Source organism: Poeciliopsis prolifica, unplaced genomic scaffold (genome assembly GCF_027474105.1).
Source record: "Poeciliopsis prolifica strain line A6 unplaced genomic scaffold, Auburn_PproV2 SCAFFOLD044, whole genome shotgun sequence".
In the NCBI taxonomy this organism is placed as follows: Eukaryota; Metazoa; Chordata; class Actinopteri; order Cyprinodontiformes; family Poeciliidae; genus Poeciliopsis; species Poeciliopsis prolifica.
In genome coordinates, this window is record NW_026562419.1 from 1,085,021 (window position 1) to 1,101,382 (window position 16,362).

At 36.2% G+C, this 16,362-nt stretch overlaps 1 protein-coding gene and 1 long non-coding RNA gene across 2 annotated transcripts; one reads left to right on the forward strand and one right to left on the reverse strand.

The window, feature by feature from the left end:
- The first annotated feature begins 2,145 nt into the window (after window positions 1–2,145).
- Window positions 2,146–3,111, forward strand: LOC129376437 (uncharacterized). Its single transcript, XR_008607770.1, has 3 exons — window positions 2,146–2,225; window positions 2,301–2,378; window positions 3,033–3,111. It is a non-coding gene; the product is annotated as an uncharacterized LOC129376437 (long non-coding RNA).
- A 4,125-nt stretch (window positions 3,112–7,236) lies between these two features.
- On the reverse strand, window positions 7,237–15,825 carry LOC129376635 (uncharacterized). Its single transcript, XM_055056225.1, has 11 exons — window positions 15,640–15,825; window positions 14,376–14,426; window positions 13,226–13,285; window positions 12,764–12,897; window positions 11,468–11,528; window positions 10,739–10,762; window positions 10,288–10,367; window positions 10,114–10,204; window positions 9,924–10,028; window positions 8,745–8,933; window positions 7,237–7,991 (listed from the first exon to the last, which is right to left on the reverse strand). The coding sequence occupies exons 1-11, from the start codon at window positions 15,671–15,673 to the stop codon at window positions 7,858–7,860; spliced, it is 963 nt and encodes a 320-aa protein (XP_054912200.1). The 5' UTR covers window positions 15,674–15,825; the 3' UTR covers window positions 7,237–7,857.
- Window positions 15,826–16,362: the final 537 nt, after the last annotated feature.

A 16,362-nucleotide genomic window follows, 5' to 3' on the forward strand; every position in this document is an offset into this window, starting at 1 on the left:
ACTGGTGGATGGAGCAGCCAAAAGTTGTACTTTAATAAAAGTAGCTTTACTTCAAAGTATTTTTACTAAAGTAGTAAAAGTTAAAAGGGTAAAATGTGTTTGGTAAAAAAGTTCTGATAAAGTCATTTAAAATTAAAAAATTACGTCATCATGCAGAGAAAAACAGAAAGTTAAGTGGAAATTTAGGTGTTTTAAGAACCAAAATGGCAATAATTCATATAAGTAACAAAAATAACAAACTTAGGCAAAAAGAAAATGTTTCCAAATTAACTTCACTTAAAACTATGAATAAAATATTTGTTCCAGTGACTTTTTTCTGTTAATTGTTGGATCATTTTTCAGTTCGTTCTAAAAAAAAACTATTTTATGTCGTTTAAACTTCCTGGATGTTTAACGTTGAAACTCCAACATTTGATCAGTTTTATCATTTTAGAAACTGCAGCCAACCAAATCTCGATTCTCGTTTTGAAATTTTGATTCTCTGTTCTTTTATTCTGCAGGTCCATAAATTATCTGTTCATGCTCAGATTGAGCACAGGAAGTGCAAACGGCCGGCGATAAATCCTGAGGGAACTGAACAGACGGATGAATGAGACACCTGCGACCACAGAGCTGCAGAAACCGTTCATACATGTAAGTATTAAAGTAATCTATTACTTTTAAGGACAAATATGTTTGTTGCAACAAGAGGCTTTAATGAGCTTAGAAAACAAGAAGGGGGGGTTTGCTAAAAAATCCTTCAAACATCAACATGTGAAAAGCTCAGCCTGTCCTGCTTGAATAAACATCAATAGAGCTTTGGGCTAATCTGTAATCTGACTACTGTTTGGATTAAATCTGAGATTTTTACAGAAATATCAGGTGAAGCTAAAACAGCCACATAAGGAGTTTAGGGTAAAGCATTTACAGACAAAAACGTTATTTTATCTTAAATGCAAAATGTTTGTATTTATTGTACAGTTCTGTCATAATTTCTGCTCTGACTGTGTTGTTTTATTTTAGCTAATTATCTTTTGTTAGGGTCTATATACTCCAGTTAACGATTAATTGATTTCTAAATTAGTTAACGGTTATTTCAACAATCAGTTAATTGTGATCTGATTAACCGTTTCAATCCTGCTAGAAAGTGGAGTTAGTCAGAGGAGGATAAGTGAACTCCGGTGCTGTTTGAGTGAATGTGTGAATGCCAAACAGACCAGAAATGGCTCCAAAAGCAGGAAGTGGACTGCGCAGGGCATTCTGGGTAAATGCAGCCAAAAGAAGCGTGCTAGCCTAGCGCTAGCCTAGCGCTAGCCAGTCCCAAAGAGAAATCCTACTGTTGCACTGAGTCTATTCTTCAGAGGTTTTCATGTTATTTCCTTCCTCTGGTTCTTGTTGTAGCGCCCCCACTGGTGAGGAGAGGAACTGTTTAGTCAACTAAGTGACCAAATATTTGGTATTAATTGATCAAAGTGTAAAATATATAATATAATTTATGATTATTATTAGAAGCATATTGATTAAGATGAACACAAACACTGAGCCATATTATTACATTTTCACTTTTAAAAAGAGCAACTTTTGTATTTTTAATAATTGCATGTATGTTATCGCATAAAGTATTACAAATTATGTTCAAGGATATATTTATTTACATTTTGTGTTGATTTTAAGACATTCCTCAGTTATATTTTGTAACTTTATGGCCACGTGCTTCCAGAAACAGCCGGCCTATTATACAGGATTTATAAAATAAAAATTTTTTATCTTAAACTTGTAAAACAAACCTTTATTTACATTCTCTTGCAGGAAACATGATGCAGGCGATAAAGTTCCTCCTCTACATCTGTGATCTCTGCAGTCAGTTTTTATACTCAATTATTCTTTATTATCTTACCTTTGAAAAGAGAAGCGTCACGAACTGCTCGATGGTCTACAGAGCCAAAGAAAACGACAACATCACCGTCGATTGGAGCACTAACATGAAAACTAACTGGACTCTCATCAACATGATCTGTGAATTTGTCTCGGACTCGGTAAAGATAGTTTTCGACACAGTCGGAGGTTCCCTGGTTCCGGCTGATGAGCAGTTTGCAGGACGGGTCCATTTGGACAAAGACGCTCCCCAGGAGGCAAAGATCCGACTCCATCTGTCCAGAGTCCAAACCGAGACTCTGGGATTTACACCTGCTACCTGAACGCCGACTTCGATGACGTCACAGAGAAATGGAGACTTCAAATGAAAGGTGAAAAAAAAAAAACACAAGACGTTTTTGTCAAACAAGAAAAGAAATGTCACTGAACTGTTTTTTCCCCTGCAGAACAATTTGTTCTGAACGTTACGATTGGAGGAAATGACAATCCGTCAGGAAACATACTTTTTGTCGCGACGCCTCCATGTGAGTCTGTGAACTTTGATACAGTTTTCATGCTTCCACTTCTGTTTCTGCTGCTCCTAAAAACATCCCAAGAGCTCAAACTAAACAACCCAACCATGTTTGGTGATACGTTGTCCTGCGTTCAGTCTGAAAAACGCGTCCAAAACTCTGAGTTGGACGCTGGACATTTTGCTCCAGACTCGTTGGGATGAGTCGTTGTTTTTCGTTTCTTTCTTTGTACAACGGCGGATGAAACTGAGAGGTTGCCACCAAACTATTATGCAGTGAAAGCTTGTTCATAACGGAGGCTCAGATTTATTTTCTGAACATTTTGTGTTGAGTTTCTACTGAACAAACGACGGCGGCTGATACCTAGCAACCCAATCCTAACTCCAGCAGATTTGGTCAGCCGGTTTTTTGTTTTAAACTGTTAGCATCCATTTTCATGTGAGTGTAAAGTTGAATTGGGGGCGTGGCCAGCAACAGCTTATATGGATTTAAAGTGACAGGATAACCAGTTTGCTCTGTTGTTTCATCCACTTCTCCAATTTAAGGAAGCGTTCATAAAGTCACACCAATGTTTGTGTTGTTTTTCCTAATCTTTTTGGAAACCTGACAAAACAGCATAAATATTTGTTCTTTTAGTTTTTATTCTGATGCTTTTTCTCCATGCAGATGCTGAACTCGCTCCAACCGGACCGGACCAAACCATTAGATTGGCTGTGACACTTTCAGTCGCTGCTGTATTTGTGGCTCTAATACTTTACATTCTTTACCGTTTTGTTCAATCTCGAAGGTAATTTTCAATGTGACTCTAATTCAAAACCAGTAAGAGTTTTGCACCAGAAACATTAAAAATATTGAGTTTAGTTATAGAAAATTGTCTGTCGCTCCTCTGAATGTCGAGGGAAATTTTTCAGGTTGCTCTCTCCGCCTTCGGCCTCATGGTGACATTTTTTCATCATCCCAGTTTCAGAGGAGTGGCTGTTCCTGGAAAAGTACTCCCTCTGCCACCACAAGCTTCTTTGTAGTGGTTTTTGTGCTGAGTGCTACAGAGCCTGCGTTTACAGAGACCAACCACAGCGGCTGTAATGGAAACTGTTACACTAAATAATATTCTGCCTGCAGTGGAAGAAACATTAATAATGAACTGAATCCTCTGCTGATTCTCTCCGCAATAAGGAAAATCCACAGAAAACAGCTTTAAATTAATTGCTTGTCACGGAAACATCGTGATCCACAGGTGTTTAACTTTATGTACCTGTTGTTCTCCAGAACACAAGTTTCTGTTGGAGCCGAGTGCAAAACGATTCAGAATCCTGTCAGGTTTTAAATATTGTTGTATTGATCCAGGAAGTTTGATTCTGATTGAATCTGCTGGTCAAATTAAAAAAATATTTCCATTTTGAATCTGAATATATCTATTACTATTTTTGTTCATTTTTACTAATTGTGGATTTAGCCATTGGTGGATTTTTGGTGCTGAATTAGTTTCGTTTTTTGTTGTTGTGGTCAAGCTGTTTAGGTAAAATAATATAAATGTACTGTTTTGTATATTTGCTCATTTATTTGTTTTAATTTTAAGCTCCAGTTACCAATTGGTAAGCTAGCAATTAGCTTTTAGGGCTGCTAAGTTAGCATGTTGCAGCTAAATGCATGTCAATAAAAATCAAGTGTTAAGAAAATAAAAATAATAAAATGACAAAGTCAAAACAACACAAAAAGTGTTAAGTGATATTTTGACTTTATTCTCATCATGTTACAACTTTATTGGTGTAATTTCTTGACTTTATTCTCTTGAGCCCTTTTATGCCACCATATAAAGAGCTACATTAGTGCAGGAGGATATTTGAAAATATTTTTTATTCTTATTTTAGCAGATGGTTTGAATGATTACGCTGAGTGAATCAGTTTGTGTCAATTTATCCATGCATCTATGCAAACTGACCTGGTTCCTCGATGTTTGGGTTAAACGTGTCACTGACGTCATGAAACTATTGAGTAAAGTTAATTTGTCATTTTTTTGTGCTCTAGTTTTCCATCTGCAGTGAAGCAGAGATCAGGCTCTGTGGGACATTACAAAATGTTTCTGTGAAACACAAACTTATGCACTGAAGTGAAAGTCTGAAGAGCAAAGAACACATTTCAAGCTCAGACTGATATTTAATACACTGCTGGGCTGCTGGAAACATTTATTTTGAAAGTCCAGTTGGACCTTTGCTCAGTGCAGATGATGGATGATGAGTAACTCCATACATGCATGAGTGATTTACCACTTCATGACTCTGGAAAGTCATAAATCACATTACAGGTTTACGTTCTTATACTTGATTAAGAACACAAAGTCGTATTTATTGCATCCACTATGACAAAAACAGACATTTTCTGTATAGTTGTTGATTTTGTTCTGTGTGAAATTATTGTAACTTCTTTATTAATTTTGTACCATCCATGTTTTTAGAAAACGTAAATTACTTGATGTTTTTCAAAGAAGATGTTCAGTATTTTTGAGCCAGGCTTGTAATAAACCTCATAATTTCATTAAACCATAAAGTCACATTGTGTGTAAAGCTTGCTGCACTGCAAAAACACAAAATCTTACCAAGAATTTTTGGGCCAGATGTGATTTGTTTGTTATAATCTGAGCTCTTCAGAGCATGCAGATAGTAAATAGTAGGTGTCCAAAGACAAAACCTTGGGGTACACCGGATGTAATTTTTGCATCCGGTGCAAAAATTACCCTGTTAAAGATAACAGGGTAATTGTACCGTGTTTTATGAGTTAAAAAAAGGTTAATTTGAAATAAAATGGCTAGAATACTACAATGTTGTGTTTTTGTAATGTAATATCGAATAAAATAAAGCCTTTGTAATCAAAAAGCATCAAATTAAGAAGTATGACCTTTCTGTCACCTTTTTGTCTTGTCAAACAAAAATAATTTAAATTCTTCTGCCTGAGAATTTAGATTATTTCCTGTATTTTGATTTGTTGTTGACAAAAGGAAAATATTTACACTTGAAACTAAATAAATATGTTTGATAAAATGTTATGTTTCTGTCATGTGGAGACTAAAAGTATCACTCAAGAAAAATATAGTTAATTTTAATCTTTGAAACTTCAAATTTAAGCGAAAGTAGAAGGTGTCAGTTTATGTGGGAGTGTGAAGATGACTTGCAGAATGTGCAGGAGGGAGTGGGGGACTTTCCCCTTTTTATGGGCACTACAAGCCGTTTGTCATCTGAAAGCTGATAAAGCCTCGGTGGGTGTGAGGAGGACGGCTCAGGTTGCAGTGATGCTGCCATGTGTTTTTATTTTCTGTGGTCTCCGTTCAGTTTGGAGGTCAGCAAAATTTTAACTGTATGTCAAGTAACAAAAAGAAGAAAAATAAGGCCTCTGTGGAAACATTAAGCAAAATAAAAGGCGAACTGAGGCGGAAATATAAAGGTTCTCAGTAACTCCAGTTGCAGAGCATCTTGGGATGTCAGTTCTTATCAGTCTGTCTTTATTCACTCTGAATGAAAAACCAGAAGGTTTATTCAAATGCTGAATAAACTTTAGTTAAATGTAAAAACGTTTCCTATTATAAAAGTTTTAGGAAAATCCAGACTCTTTTAATGATTTGTTTCTATCTCTCTTTTACACACGATGACTGTGACACTAGATGAAAGTCTAATTATCTGGTTCGTTTGGAGTTACAGTGGAACAGAAATAGTTTATCGTGATGCATCTCTTCCTGTCTGATTCTTAGTTTTTACGGAAACTGTTTGGACGGAATAAACCAGTTCAGGCATTAATCAACTCCAGCCAAATTTAAACAGAGTTTACGTATTTAGAAAGTGAAAGTCGTCACACCTGCTGGACAGTACGAGCCAAATCTGAGCTGAAGAGGAGGAAACAATGATCTCTGCATGAGAGACAAGTTTGTGACAACCTCGTGATTCTTCGAGGCACCTGGAGTTTCACTGTGACTCTACAGCGCCGAGTTATTTTCAAGTTTCTACAGGATAAGTATAAAGTTACTATTCAGTTTGTTTGAAGTGTGGCTGTGTGGGGTAGTTATGAGTAATCAGTATCTCACCAGCAGCGCGTCTTTCAGAGATGAGAGATTTCAATGTGGTAAACGTCCAAATAAATAATTACCATAAAAGCAGGAAGTTCTTGATCTAAACGAGGTTAATGAGGTTAGCTTTAACCTCATTTGATACAAGATGTGTTCAGGGACATCAGTAAATTTCCCTTCTGTAATGTTGGAGCACACAGAACATGAAACTTCCAGGCGTTGGGAAGGTTTTTGATATCGCACGACTTGTTGAAAAGATAATTATCATGTCAGCTAAAAATAGACAAAATGTTTTAAATAATCACCATTTTGTTAGGATTCAAAATAGAAATAAAGATAAAACAAAAAGGAGATGGAAAATTATGTAAAAAATAAAAAAACTGAAATATTCCAACCCAATGACAAAAAAACATCTGATCTAAAAGTACATTACTATTACTTACTTTTGTTGACATTTTTTGTGGAAACTAAATGCAAATATTACAGGAATAAACAAAAAAACCCACTGGTTTGCTATATACGAAGTAAAAGATATGAGCTGTTTTATTTTTTTATTTACTGTTAGCCAAAGTTAAACCAAAACTGTTTTTATGTCACTTTTCGACAGACTTAATCATAACGTGATATAACAGGATTTAAATTAAAGCAGAAAGATGTTTTATTAAAACAAAACAATTTTATTTTAAAACCAACAAAAAATGTTTTTATTTTAAAACCAACAAAAAATGTTTTTATTTTAAAACCAACACAAAATGTTTTTATTTTAAAACCAACACAAAATGTTTTTATTTTAAAACCAACACAAAATGTGCTTCACTGACAGGAAGTTTGATTCACTCATGTTAGAGTTAATGATAAAATGACATCATTTCCATGAACGTAATAAAGTTAGGACTAAGAAAACGTTTCTTATCAGTTTGGATCAGAGCATTAATTAAAGCAGTAGCTGCATATTTTTACTTCTGTACAATAAAGAAATTATTCATAATAACCAAAAACAATTCTGCAGAATTAGATTTGAAATTCAAAGCTGTTGGGTTTCTGTTATCATGTGAGGCACAAAATATAGATTTAATAAGAAGTTTTTACAAAATTGTACATATTGACGGTAATTAGCTTCTAGTCTTTACAGTTTATTTAGTTTGAGAAACGATAACGTGTAAACAGGAAGCCATAAAAACTGTCATAAACTAAAACAGTTTGATTTGATCAGATGCCGCAAGTTGCAGGTTTTCTAGATTTTTTTAATCATCTGTAAAAAAAAAAATTTCAATTAATAAAAAACTAACATTTCATCGTCAAAACAGTTCAAGCTAACTTTGGTTTAGCTTTGAGTTCAGCTTGTTTCAAGTAAGCAGGGAAGAGAGAGAAACCTTGAAAGACCTTCTGCTGATTGTGGTGGAAGGACATCCAGTCTCACTCAGTGTGAATGTTCTGGTGCTATGAGGAAGAGGAGGAAGAGCAGAAGGAAGAGAAAGGGAGAACCGAGGAGGCCGGTGGAGAAGTGAGGAGCTGATCGGACCAGGCCGGATCGTCAAGGTTTATTTCCACAAACGGGTCGCTGGAGCAAACGGCTACAAAAGGAGAAAATGCAACAAAAGAGAGATAAATATGTTTCTAAACAAAATTATTTAAACTCAAAAATCTTCCAGAAAAAACAAGCAAAAAAATTTATTTTTACAAGTGATTCATAAGTCAAACATAAAAACTAATTTTTCAAAGTAAAAGGTCAAAATTTTACTTAAAAAATACAAAAAAGCAGCTAAAGTCCAGAAAAGATGATTGTTGGGTTTTTTGGGGTTGCAGAGTGTGGATGAGCGCCACCTACTGGCCGAAGTTTCATCAACTGAAACCCACTCAGCAGTGCAACGTGTTACTTCCTCATTATGAAATAAAGTGTCTGAAATTCAAATGGAGCCAAAAATACTTGAACATATAAACTTTCACACACAAAGTTTTTCATTTATGTCACATTTTCCTTTTGCTTGCAGATAAAATGATATCAAACTTAATATTTAAAACTGCACTTTAATTAGTTATTTTAATTTTCAAATATTATAGATAAATATGATATTTAAGCCTAATTTATAACAATATGTTGAATTGATGTGGAACTAACCTTAAAGTTTTTATTTTCCATTTTTAGTGGAGCTTCTGCTCCTTTTTTTCCAGATTAAAACAAAAGTTTTAAATCCTTTAAAGTTGTTCTAATACTGAAGCTACCGGGAAACTTTGATACTTTAGAAAAGAGTCAACATGTTTTTTCCACCGAAATAGTTTTTATAGCACCTGTTGATTGTATTTGTGTATTATTTAAATGAGCTTACATGGATTGTTGTTGTTGTTTCCGTTCTGTTGCTGCGTCTCCTCGACTGCGTCGAAGAACAAGTTGTTGCTGCTCATCTGGTTGGATTTCTTCTCTTCCTGGTCGCCTCCCGATAACGAGCTGCGGCTGGAGGAAGAGGAGGAGGACGAAGGTCTCTGCGGGTCGTTTGCTTCTGGTGGATCCTGAAGAGCTGCAGGAAAGGAGTAAATGTCTGAATTCACCAAACCTGGATCTGGATCATCAAATGTTACCTTGAAGGGGAAAAATTGTGCAAAACTCACTTTTCACGTTTCCATTTAGTTTCTACTGCTTCCAAAATCAGTCTGAACTCTTTTCACGCAAGAAATTAATGGATTTTGGTGTCTGGAAAACAAGTTCTTTCAAAAACCCCTGGTTGTTAGGTCACTCTGTGCCGTTACTGAGCTGGATTTACCAACGTTTGCGCTGTACAATGGCTGCTGGAAAGGACAAGTGATTTGTTGTTGACTCACCATCCATTTCTTCTTCCTCAGGCTCACAGATGTGCGGTTGTGCAAATGTGTATCTGTTTGCAGCCATTTTCAGTTTATTCTGATTCTGAAAGGAGCTAAAATAGGCAGAATCTAATTATGCATCCTTGATGAGGTTAGGGTTGATCGATTGATGATACGAAACATGTTTATTAAATTGTTTGCACAAAATAATTTTTAAGTAATGAGATTTTAGTCTGGTTAGTTCTGCATAGTTTGATCTCCTTTCAGGATGAGCTGCTTCAGAGGCTCATGTGGCTTTAAATCCAAATAAGCTGCTGTTGGTCACGTTTACACTGACACGTCAAAATAGCTGCAAATAGACCATATATCTTTGAAAAGCAGAAGTGGAGCCTGATGTGCAACCAACAAGAATACAGCAAGACAAAGCTCTTGTGTTTTGTAGCAGTCATTGCACGGCAGCAAAACCAGCTGACAGAATATGCTGGAGCTCCATGTGGGGCGCAGTGTGACTGAACAATTGGGAGATTTTTGGAACCGTTCATTTTCCAAACACCAAAAATCATCTGGGTTTCTGTTTGGGATGTTTTTAGAAGCAATGGAAACCCAGATGAAAAAATTTTCATTTTGAATAATCTGCGCCTTTAAACATGCAGGTATTTGCTGAAAATCCTGCTATTTAAATACTTTAGACTTCCAAACATTGGTACCGTTCTCTTCCCCGTCTGCGGTTTCCTCCGGCTGTGGGCCGGTGCCGTTGGGTACCGGTGTGGTGGACAGGTCATCAGAGATCACGTCTTTGTTAACCGGTTGGTCTGAGAAACAAACAAAAACAAACAAAAACATTGTTTCTCAGGTTGTTAGACTTTTAAAGACATTTAGATGGCGTTAGTTTGTTACCCAGGTCGTCCAGGTAAACCTGGCCGAAGGTGCCAGTTGGTTCGTAGACGTTGCTGGAGGCCGCAGGTCGCTGGAGGTCAAACGAGTACGTCTGGAAAAGAAAATAGCAATGAAAACATTTAAATGTTGATCGTTTTTCTTTAGGGAAACATGGATTTATTTGTTGTTTCTCACCCTGGACGCCCTGCGCAGCATGTAGAGGATGACACACAGAACGACGATCACGATGATTATCAACACCAGCAGGATGTAAGCTGCCGAGAACAAAACGTTACGTCCTGACTGGCCTCATTTTACATTAAAACACAGAACAAATAATAAACAAATATCTTATTTGGATGGTTGGAAGTATTCACATTATGCTGAGTCAATTTGCCTTGTATTCTAGTGACCACTAGGGGGAGCTAGAAACTTAGCAACATGATAGAAACAAAACATCTGCAGTCAAGAAGAACAGTTTTAATAGCATCTATTTTAGTTTGGCTTGTTTTTAAAAACAGAATGATGATGAATCTCCCTGCAGGAATCATGATTATTCACCTCATAGTGAAAAACTGAGTTTAAAAAGAATAAGAGTGAAGATGAACTCAACAAGATGAACTGGAGGAAAAAAAAGTGAACTTACCCCAAGATGAACTGCCTGGAGACCCTGAAAGAAACACATTAGATTCAGTTTTTCTCTCAGGAGAAAATTGATTTAATGTTGGTTTCCTTTATTTGTGCCCAGATCCAGAACGCAGCAGCAGCGTTCTGGATCTGGCTCAGGGAGCCAGGGACCCAGTTCTGGATCCCTGCAGCTCAGAGAACACACTTTAAAAAACTATTAGTTTATAAATCACTGAACGGCTTAAAGATCTGCTGCTGTCGTCACAGCAACCTCCCAGAACCAGCTCTGCATCCTCAGAACCAGAACCAAACACGGAGAAGCAGCATTCTGCTTCTCTGCTGTGGTTTGTTTTAGCTTGTGTTGTTTTAGCTCCTTATGTTTCCGAAACGGCAGAAAGCATTACAGAAAAACAGTAAATAAATGTATCTTACATTAACAATTTACTTCTGTGGATATTCACACAGTGAAACTGAACAAAAAAAAAGACGTGTCTTTATTCAGGAACAAATTGGAGCCGGTCATCATGAATCTCCCTCCTGAAAATGGCAGCTCAGTGGTGAAGATGTGTTTGTTTTTGTCCTGTGGCCGTTAGCGTTCTGGTTTGGTGGATTAAACATGGCGCATCTGAACGTGTTGCTGTGGCTGCTGGTGAGCAGTTAGACAGAAATCAGGCGTGTGAGACGCTGTGGTTTGATGCAGGAAGACAAAACGAGGCAGAGCGTGAACCTGCAGCCTGCATGAAGCTACCTGCTGCTGATGCTGCCGTCGCTGAGGAGGTCGACCTTTCGCTGGCTTCTGCTTTTGTTTCCTGCCAAAGAGGAAACAAAAACTCCATCAGTTAACTCCTTCTAACATTATATTTGGAAGCATGTGGTGGTTTGAAATGTTTCTTCTCCTGGATTTCTGAGAACCGGCTTTGTGTTTCTGAAGCTTTTCTTGTTCTGAGCTTTGCACTCCAACCCAAAATCACTTCCTGTCTGCTGTTTGTCTGGAGCGGCTTGATGAAGCTCACAGCTAAAACTGTTTATAAAAAACGTTTTATGTAACTTTACACAACAAGCAGCATCCAAATGACCACATCCGCATTTCATGTGAAGGTTTGGCCAAACTTTGTTCATTGATGCTGTTCATGTTGTCAATGATGAGTTGATACATCAATAATGGATCAGATGGAGGTCAGAGTTTGATCTTTTTTATTTACAGAAAGTTAAAAAAACTGAAAAAGTGTGTAAAACATTACAGATTGGATTCATTTATTAATCCTGAATAGAATATTTGTTTTGTCATAGAGTCATAGATGCGGCTCCTGCAGCAGTCTGTCTTCCAGCATGTTTGTAGAAGCCTCTGACTGAAGAACGTTGTCCTCAATGTAGCACAAGATGGAGAATTTCTAACACAGCAATTTTGCACTTTTAGTAAAAACAAAGCAATGAAGGAGGAAAATAAATCATGTAAATTCATGTCTATGTTTAACTTTAAGGCAAATTAAACAGATTTGTGCAGAAAATTGGAAAAAATTTCCAGTTGAAATGATTCAAATCATCAGAGCTTTTTAAAATCTAATAGAAAACATGTTTTATTTTTTAGAAAAAGTATTTGGTTCTGCTCTAGAACCAAATTATTCCATTAACCTCTGGCAGATTATTTCTCTTATAATATGGGAAAATGTCTTGTTATAAGTGAAATAATCTGCCAGAGAGACTTGGTACTTTTTCATCAACAATAAGCAAATACCGACTTAAACTGAAAAGTCTCTAATAAGTTAATTTTCTCTAATTTGAATTGTACCAAGATATTTGCAGTAGAAACTAGACTGAAAATCCTTGGTAAGATTTTGTGTTTTTACAGTGCAGATATCTGCAGCAGCACCAACACGGTTAAATCACATTAATAATGAACTATTGAAACATGCAGATTAACAGGTGACTGGGGTTCCTAATCCCCAGCAATAATCCACTGGTCTTCTGTTTCTGACTTTGATGAATGTTTTGGTTTGAGCTGCAGCCGCTGGATAAAACCACTGGGATTACTGGGGACTGTTACCGTGGTTACTGATGGTGAGGTTGGGCCCTGATGCACCGCGGGCGATGAAGTCGATGCTGATGAGGCGTTGTTCATCTCCTTCATGGTTCCGTTAATCTCCATCTCAGATGTCGGATTAAATAAATAATCTGTGGCTAATATAAAGGAGACAAAAAGTGAAGAATAATCTCAAATCTCTAATAATCCAGAGAAACAAAACATTCCTGCACTTTAAGTCAATAACATAAATACTTTAGTTCAGGTTCTGTATTGGAATTAGTTTGATCTTTAATTGAAAAGAATATTTTTTTAACTTTATTTAGGAAAAACAACACAAATGTGATCTGCAGTGACGCTCCGCTCCAAACTCCACACCAGTAGGTGGCGGTAAAGCACCAATTTCGTTGTTTGCCAACCACCAAAAAACATAGAAGAAGAAAAGGAAAGAGGAAAAAGTTGAATAAGAATCTGATTTATTTTTACCATTTGTCTTGACATCCAGGGTCGTGTTTGTGTCATTTCGTTGTGAGGGAGTTCCTGGAACTAAATACGATGCAGAAAACAATAAAATAAATATAAATAAACAGATAATAAAACTAGAACATTCTAAATTAAGATCAGTGATGGTGTAGAAATGGTCAGATTTATAAAACATTAAAAACAGAATTTAAGTTTGGAGATTTTATTCTAATGTTTAACAGGAAAAGCCTTTGGGACAGGAGTCTGTAAGTACCAGGATGTAAGAGTTTATGAGACAAGAAGTTAAATGTTAAAATAAATACAAAATGCATACTTTATCTGAAATTCATTAAACGAAGCAGAATAAGGTAAAAAAAATTGATGCTTGCAGCAACGATTGCGTCTCTTTGGAAGCAGTTTAACAGGTAGAACCTCAGCTACATTTAGTTTTAGGAGTATTTTTAATTTAACGTTAGTAACTTTATCACATATTACATTTCTTCTCTTACTTGAGTAAAATGTCTGGATTTTCTACCCACTGAATGAAAACAGCAGACCTGCAGTTTCTGTTTTCATTGACAGAAACTGATTTGGAAAAAGTTTCTTCCGTTTTTTTTGTTATTTATTTGATTTATCATCATTTTGATCCATAAATGCCAAAAATTCCACTTAAGTTTATATTTTGGTCCGTCTGATGGTTTAATTTTTAAATATTAAATGACTGATCATTTGATCAGTTGCTCAATACTTGAGTCAACTTTTACAAAATACTTTTTACTCTTATTTTTGACAGTAGCTTGTTCACTGTGTGCTAAAAAAATAACCTTTAAATTTGAAAATGAGTTCAGTTTTGACCAACAGGGGCTGTGACCCAGAAAGAAACAAATATAGACTTTTCTAAATCGTTTAAATGTCAATCAGGCCTTTATGAAGCATTCATAAAACTTATGTAATTTTTTAAAAGGCCTTTTAATAAATTAGCAAAATTATACAGTGAATTTTTCAGAACAAATCCCACCTTACAGAGTTTATGTTTTAAGAAAGAAAAGTCACAAACCAAATATAATTCTTCAGCATCTGTAGTTTTTACTTCTATTATTTGGTGTATTATGTATATAGAGCTCACATGATGTGGATAATAATATGTTTCATGATAAATCAAGTCAGTTTTTACCTGGAGTTGCAGGAGGTGTCGTCATTAGTGAAACAGCAGAAGCTGCTAGAGCTGCAAAACAAAGATAAATATTATAAAAAGAAACATCTTAACACTGAATTTGTCCTTTAAATCATAAAGTAACATAATGTGAGCAGCATGCAGTTCACTGATAACAGATGACTGAGTTTTCTTTAAGCTGCAGCTGCTTTCAGATGTGTGAGAAAACAAACGAGAGCAAAGAGGTGATAAAAGTCTGAGAATAAAGAAAACATTCAGCTTCTCTGATCACATCTTGATTCTGCTCCATCTGCTGCAACACGGGATGATCAGAGCTCATAAAACCTTCAGCTGCACAGTTGCTAACATTTAGCATGAAAACTTTTAAACCAAAGCAACAAGAAGCAGCTGCAGCTGTCGTCACACTGAGATGTGAGATCACTGCTGATTCTCTGCATTTTGTTTAAACTTTTAGAACTGAAAACATGTTAGCATCACTTATCTAAGCATAACGTTGCTAAACTACAACCTAGCATTAGGTTCAGTGTCTTTTGGTCTAATTTTAGTGCAACAATCCCATTAGTTTTGAAATAAGACAAAAATAACTTAAAATGACTTTTCAGCAAGATATAGGATCTTATTAAAGTAAATTTCTGCATCTTTTCATTCTAATCATCAAATGAAGATTTTTTATTATAAGAATCCTAAACTATAATTAAATCTCAGTTTAAAGCTGCAGCCTAATCAGCAGGACCACAATAACGCTGCATGTTCTTTATTTGATCATTTTAGCTCTGATTAAAATGAACTTTCAGTAAATTTGGACACACCTCATCATAAACCTGAGTTATTAATTCCTAAGCAGAAAATATGCAAATATTACACTTTTGCACTGACATCACTTTGCATTTGAAAAAAAATAAAAGTTCATTTGGCGGAAACCTGAGCTCACTGCGGCGTTTGCTGGCTTTGCATTACTTCCTGCATGGGAGGCATCCACTAAATTAGCTTGTGGAAATTATGCAAATGCAGATTTATGACTAAGTTAAGGTTTTTCTGGTGAGTAAATAAACAGCTATGATGGCTAATTTATGTCCAGAAGCTGATTTTGAACAAACATTCTTGTAGCATTTGATAAAAACTTGTTTAATCATTTGATTAAACTGAACTGAAGAAGCAAAAGTTTTAAAGTAGTCGCCTCAGAGAGCATCTCTGTGTTTTCATCAGTAAAGATTTAAAACCGGAGCTGGGAGGAAAAGTCTGTTAGTAGTTGAAGTGAACTCACTCAGGAAGCAGAGCTGCACCAACAGCTTCATCATCTTGATTCAAACCGTCTCCCTCACTTGATTGGTTCTTCTTTTGACAACAAAAAGCTGTAATCATCAGCGAAGCAGCAGTAGTTTCCCTTTTTTATTGGAGTTATTTTGTTCCTTTTTCTTTTAAGCTCCTTCCTCAGTCCTCGACTTTTAGACCTGAAGCTCTAAAAGTCTTCCTTTCTCTGTCTGTTTCTCCCGCCCTCCCCCATCCTCTCTTCTCACCCGTTTTACTCGCCGTCGCCCTGTTTCACCTCGCAGAGTGTTTTTGTCGCATGTGTTAAACTTTGCGGTTTGAAGAATTTAAATTTGGCCGGCGGGCTCTGAGGCCTGACTTCACAAAGTCTCTTTGCTCTGACGAGGAACTGTGGATAAAATGTGGATTATTTTTGGACCTTTTTATTATTTTTCATTGAGAATTTAGCCAATATCTGCAGAAAAGAGAAAAAATCTAATAAAAACACAACTTTATGTGCCTTAAATCTGTCACTCTTTGTATTTTTTCTTCCATCTTAACCTTTTCTTCCTCCCCTCTTTCTCCCACCTGTGTTTCTTAAGGAAAAACAAACATCACTCTGAATCTTCTTCTGTGTGCCACACTCGTTGAGCGTCTTTCTGTAAATCACTCTTGGTATTGCTCGGTTTTCAGGAACTGAGTCACCCGCCGCAGAGCGAGCGCCACATTCACACAGGAT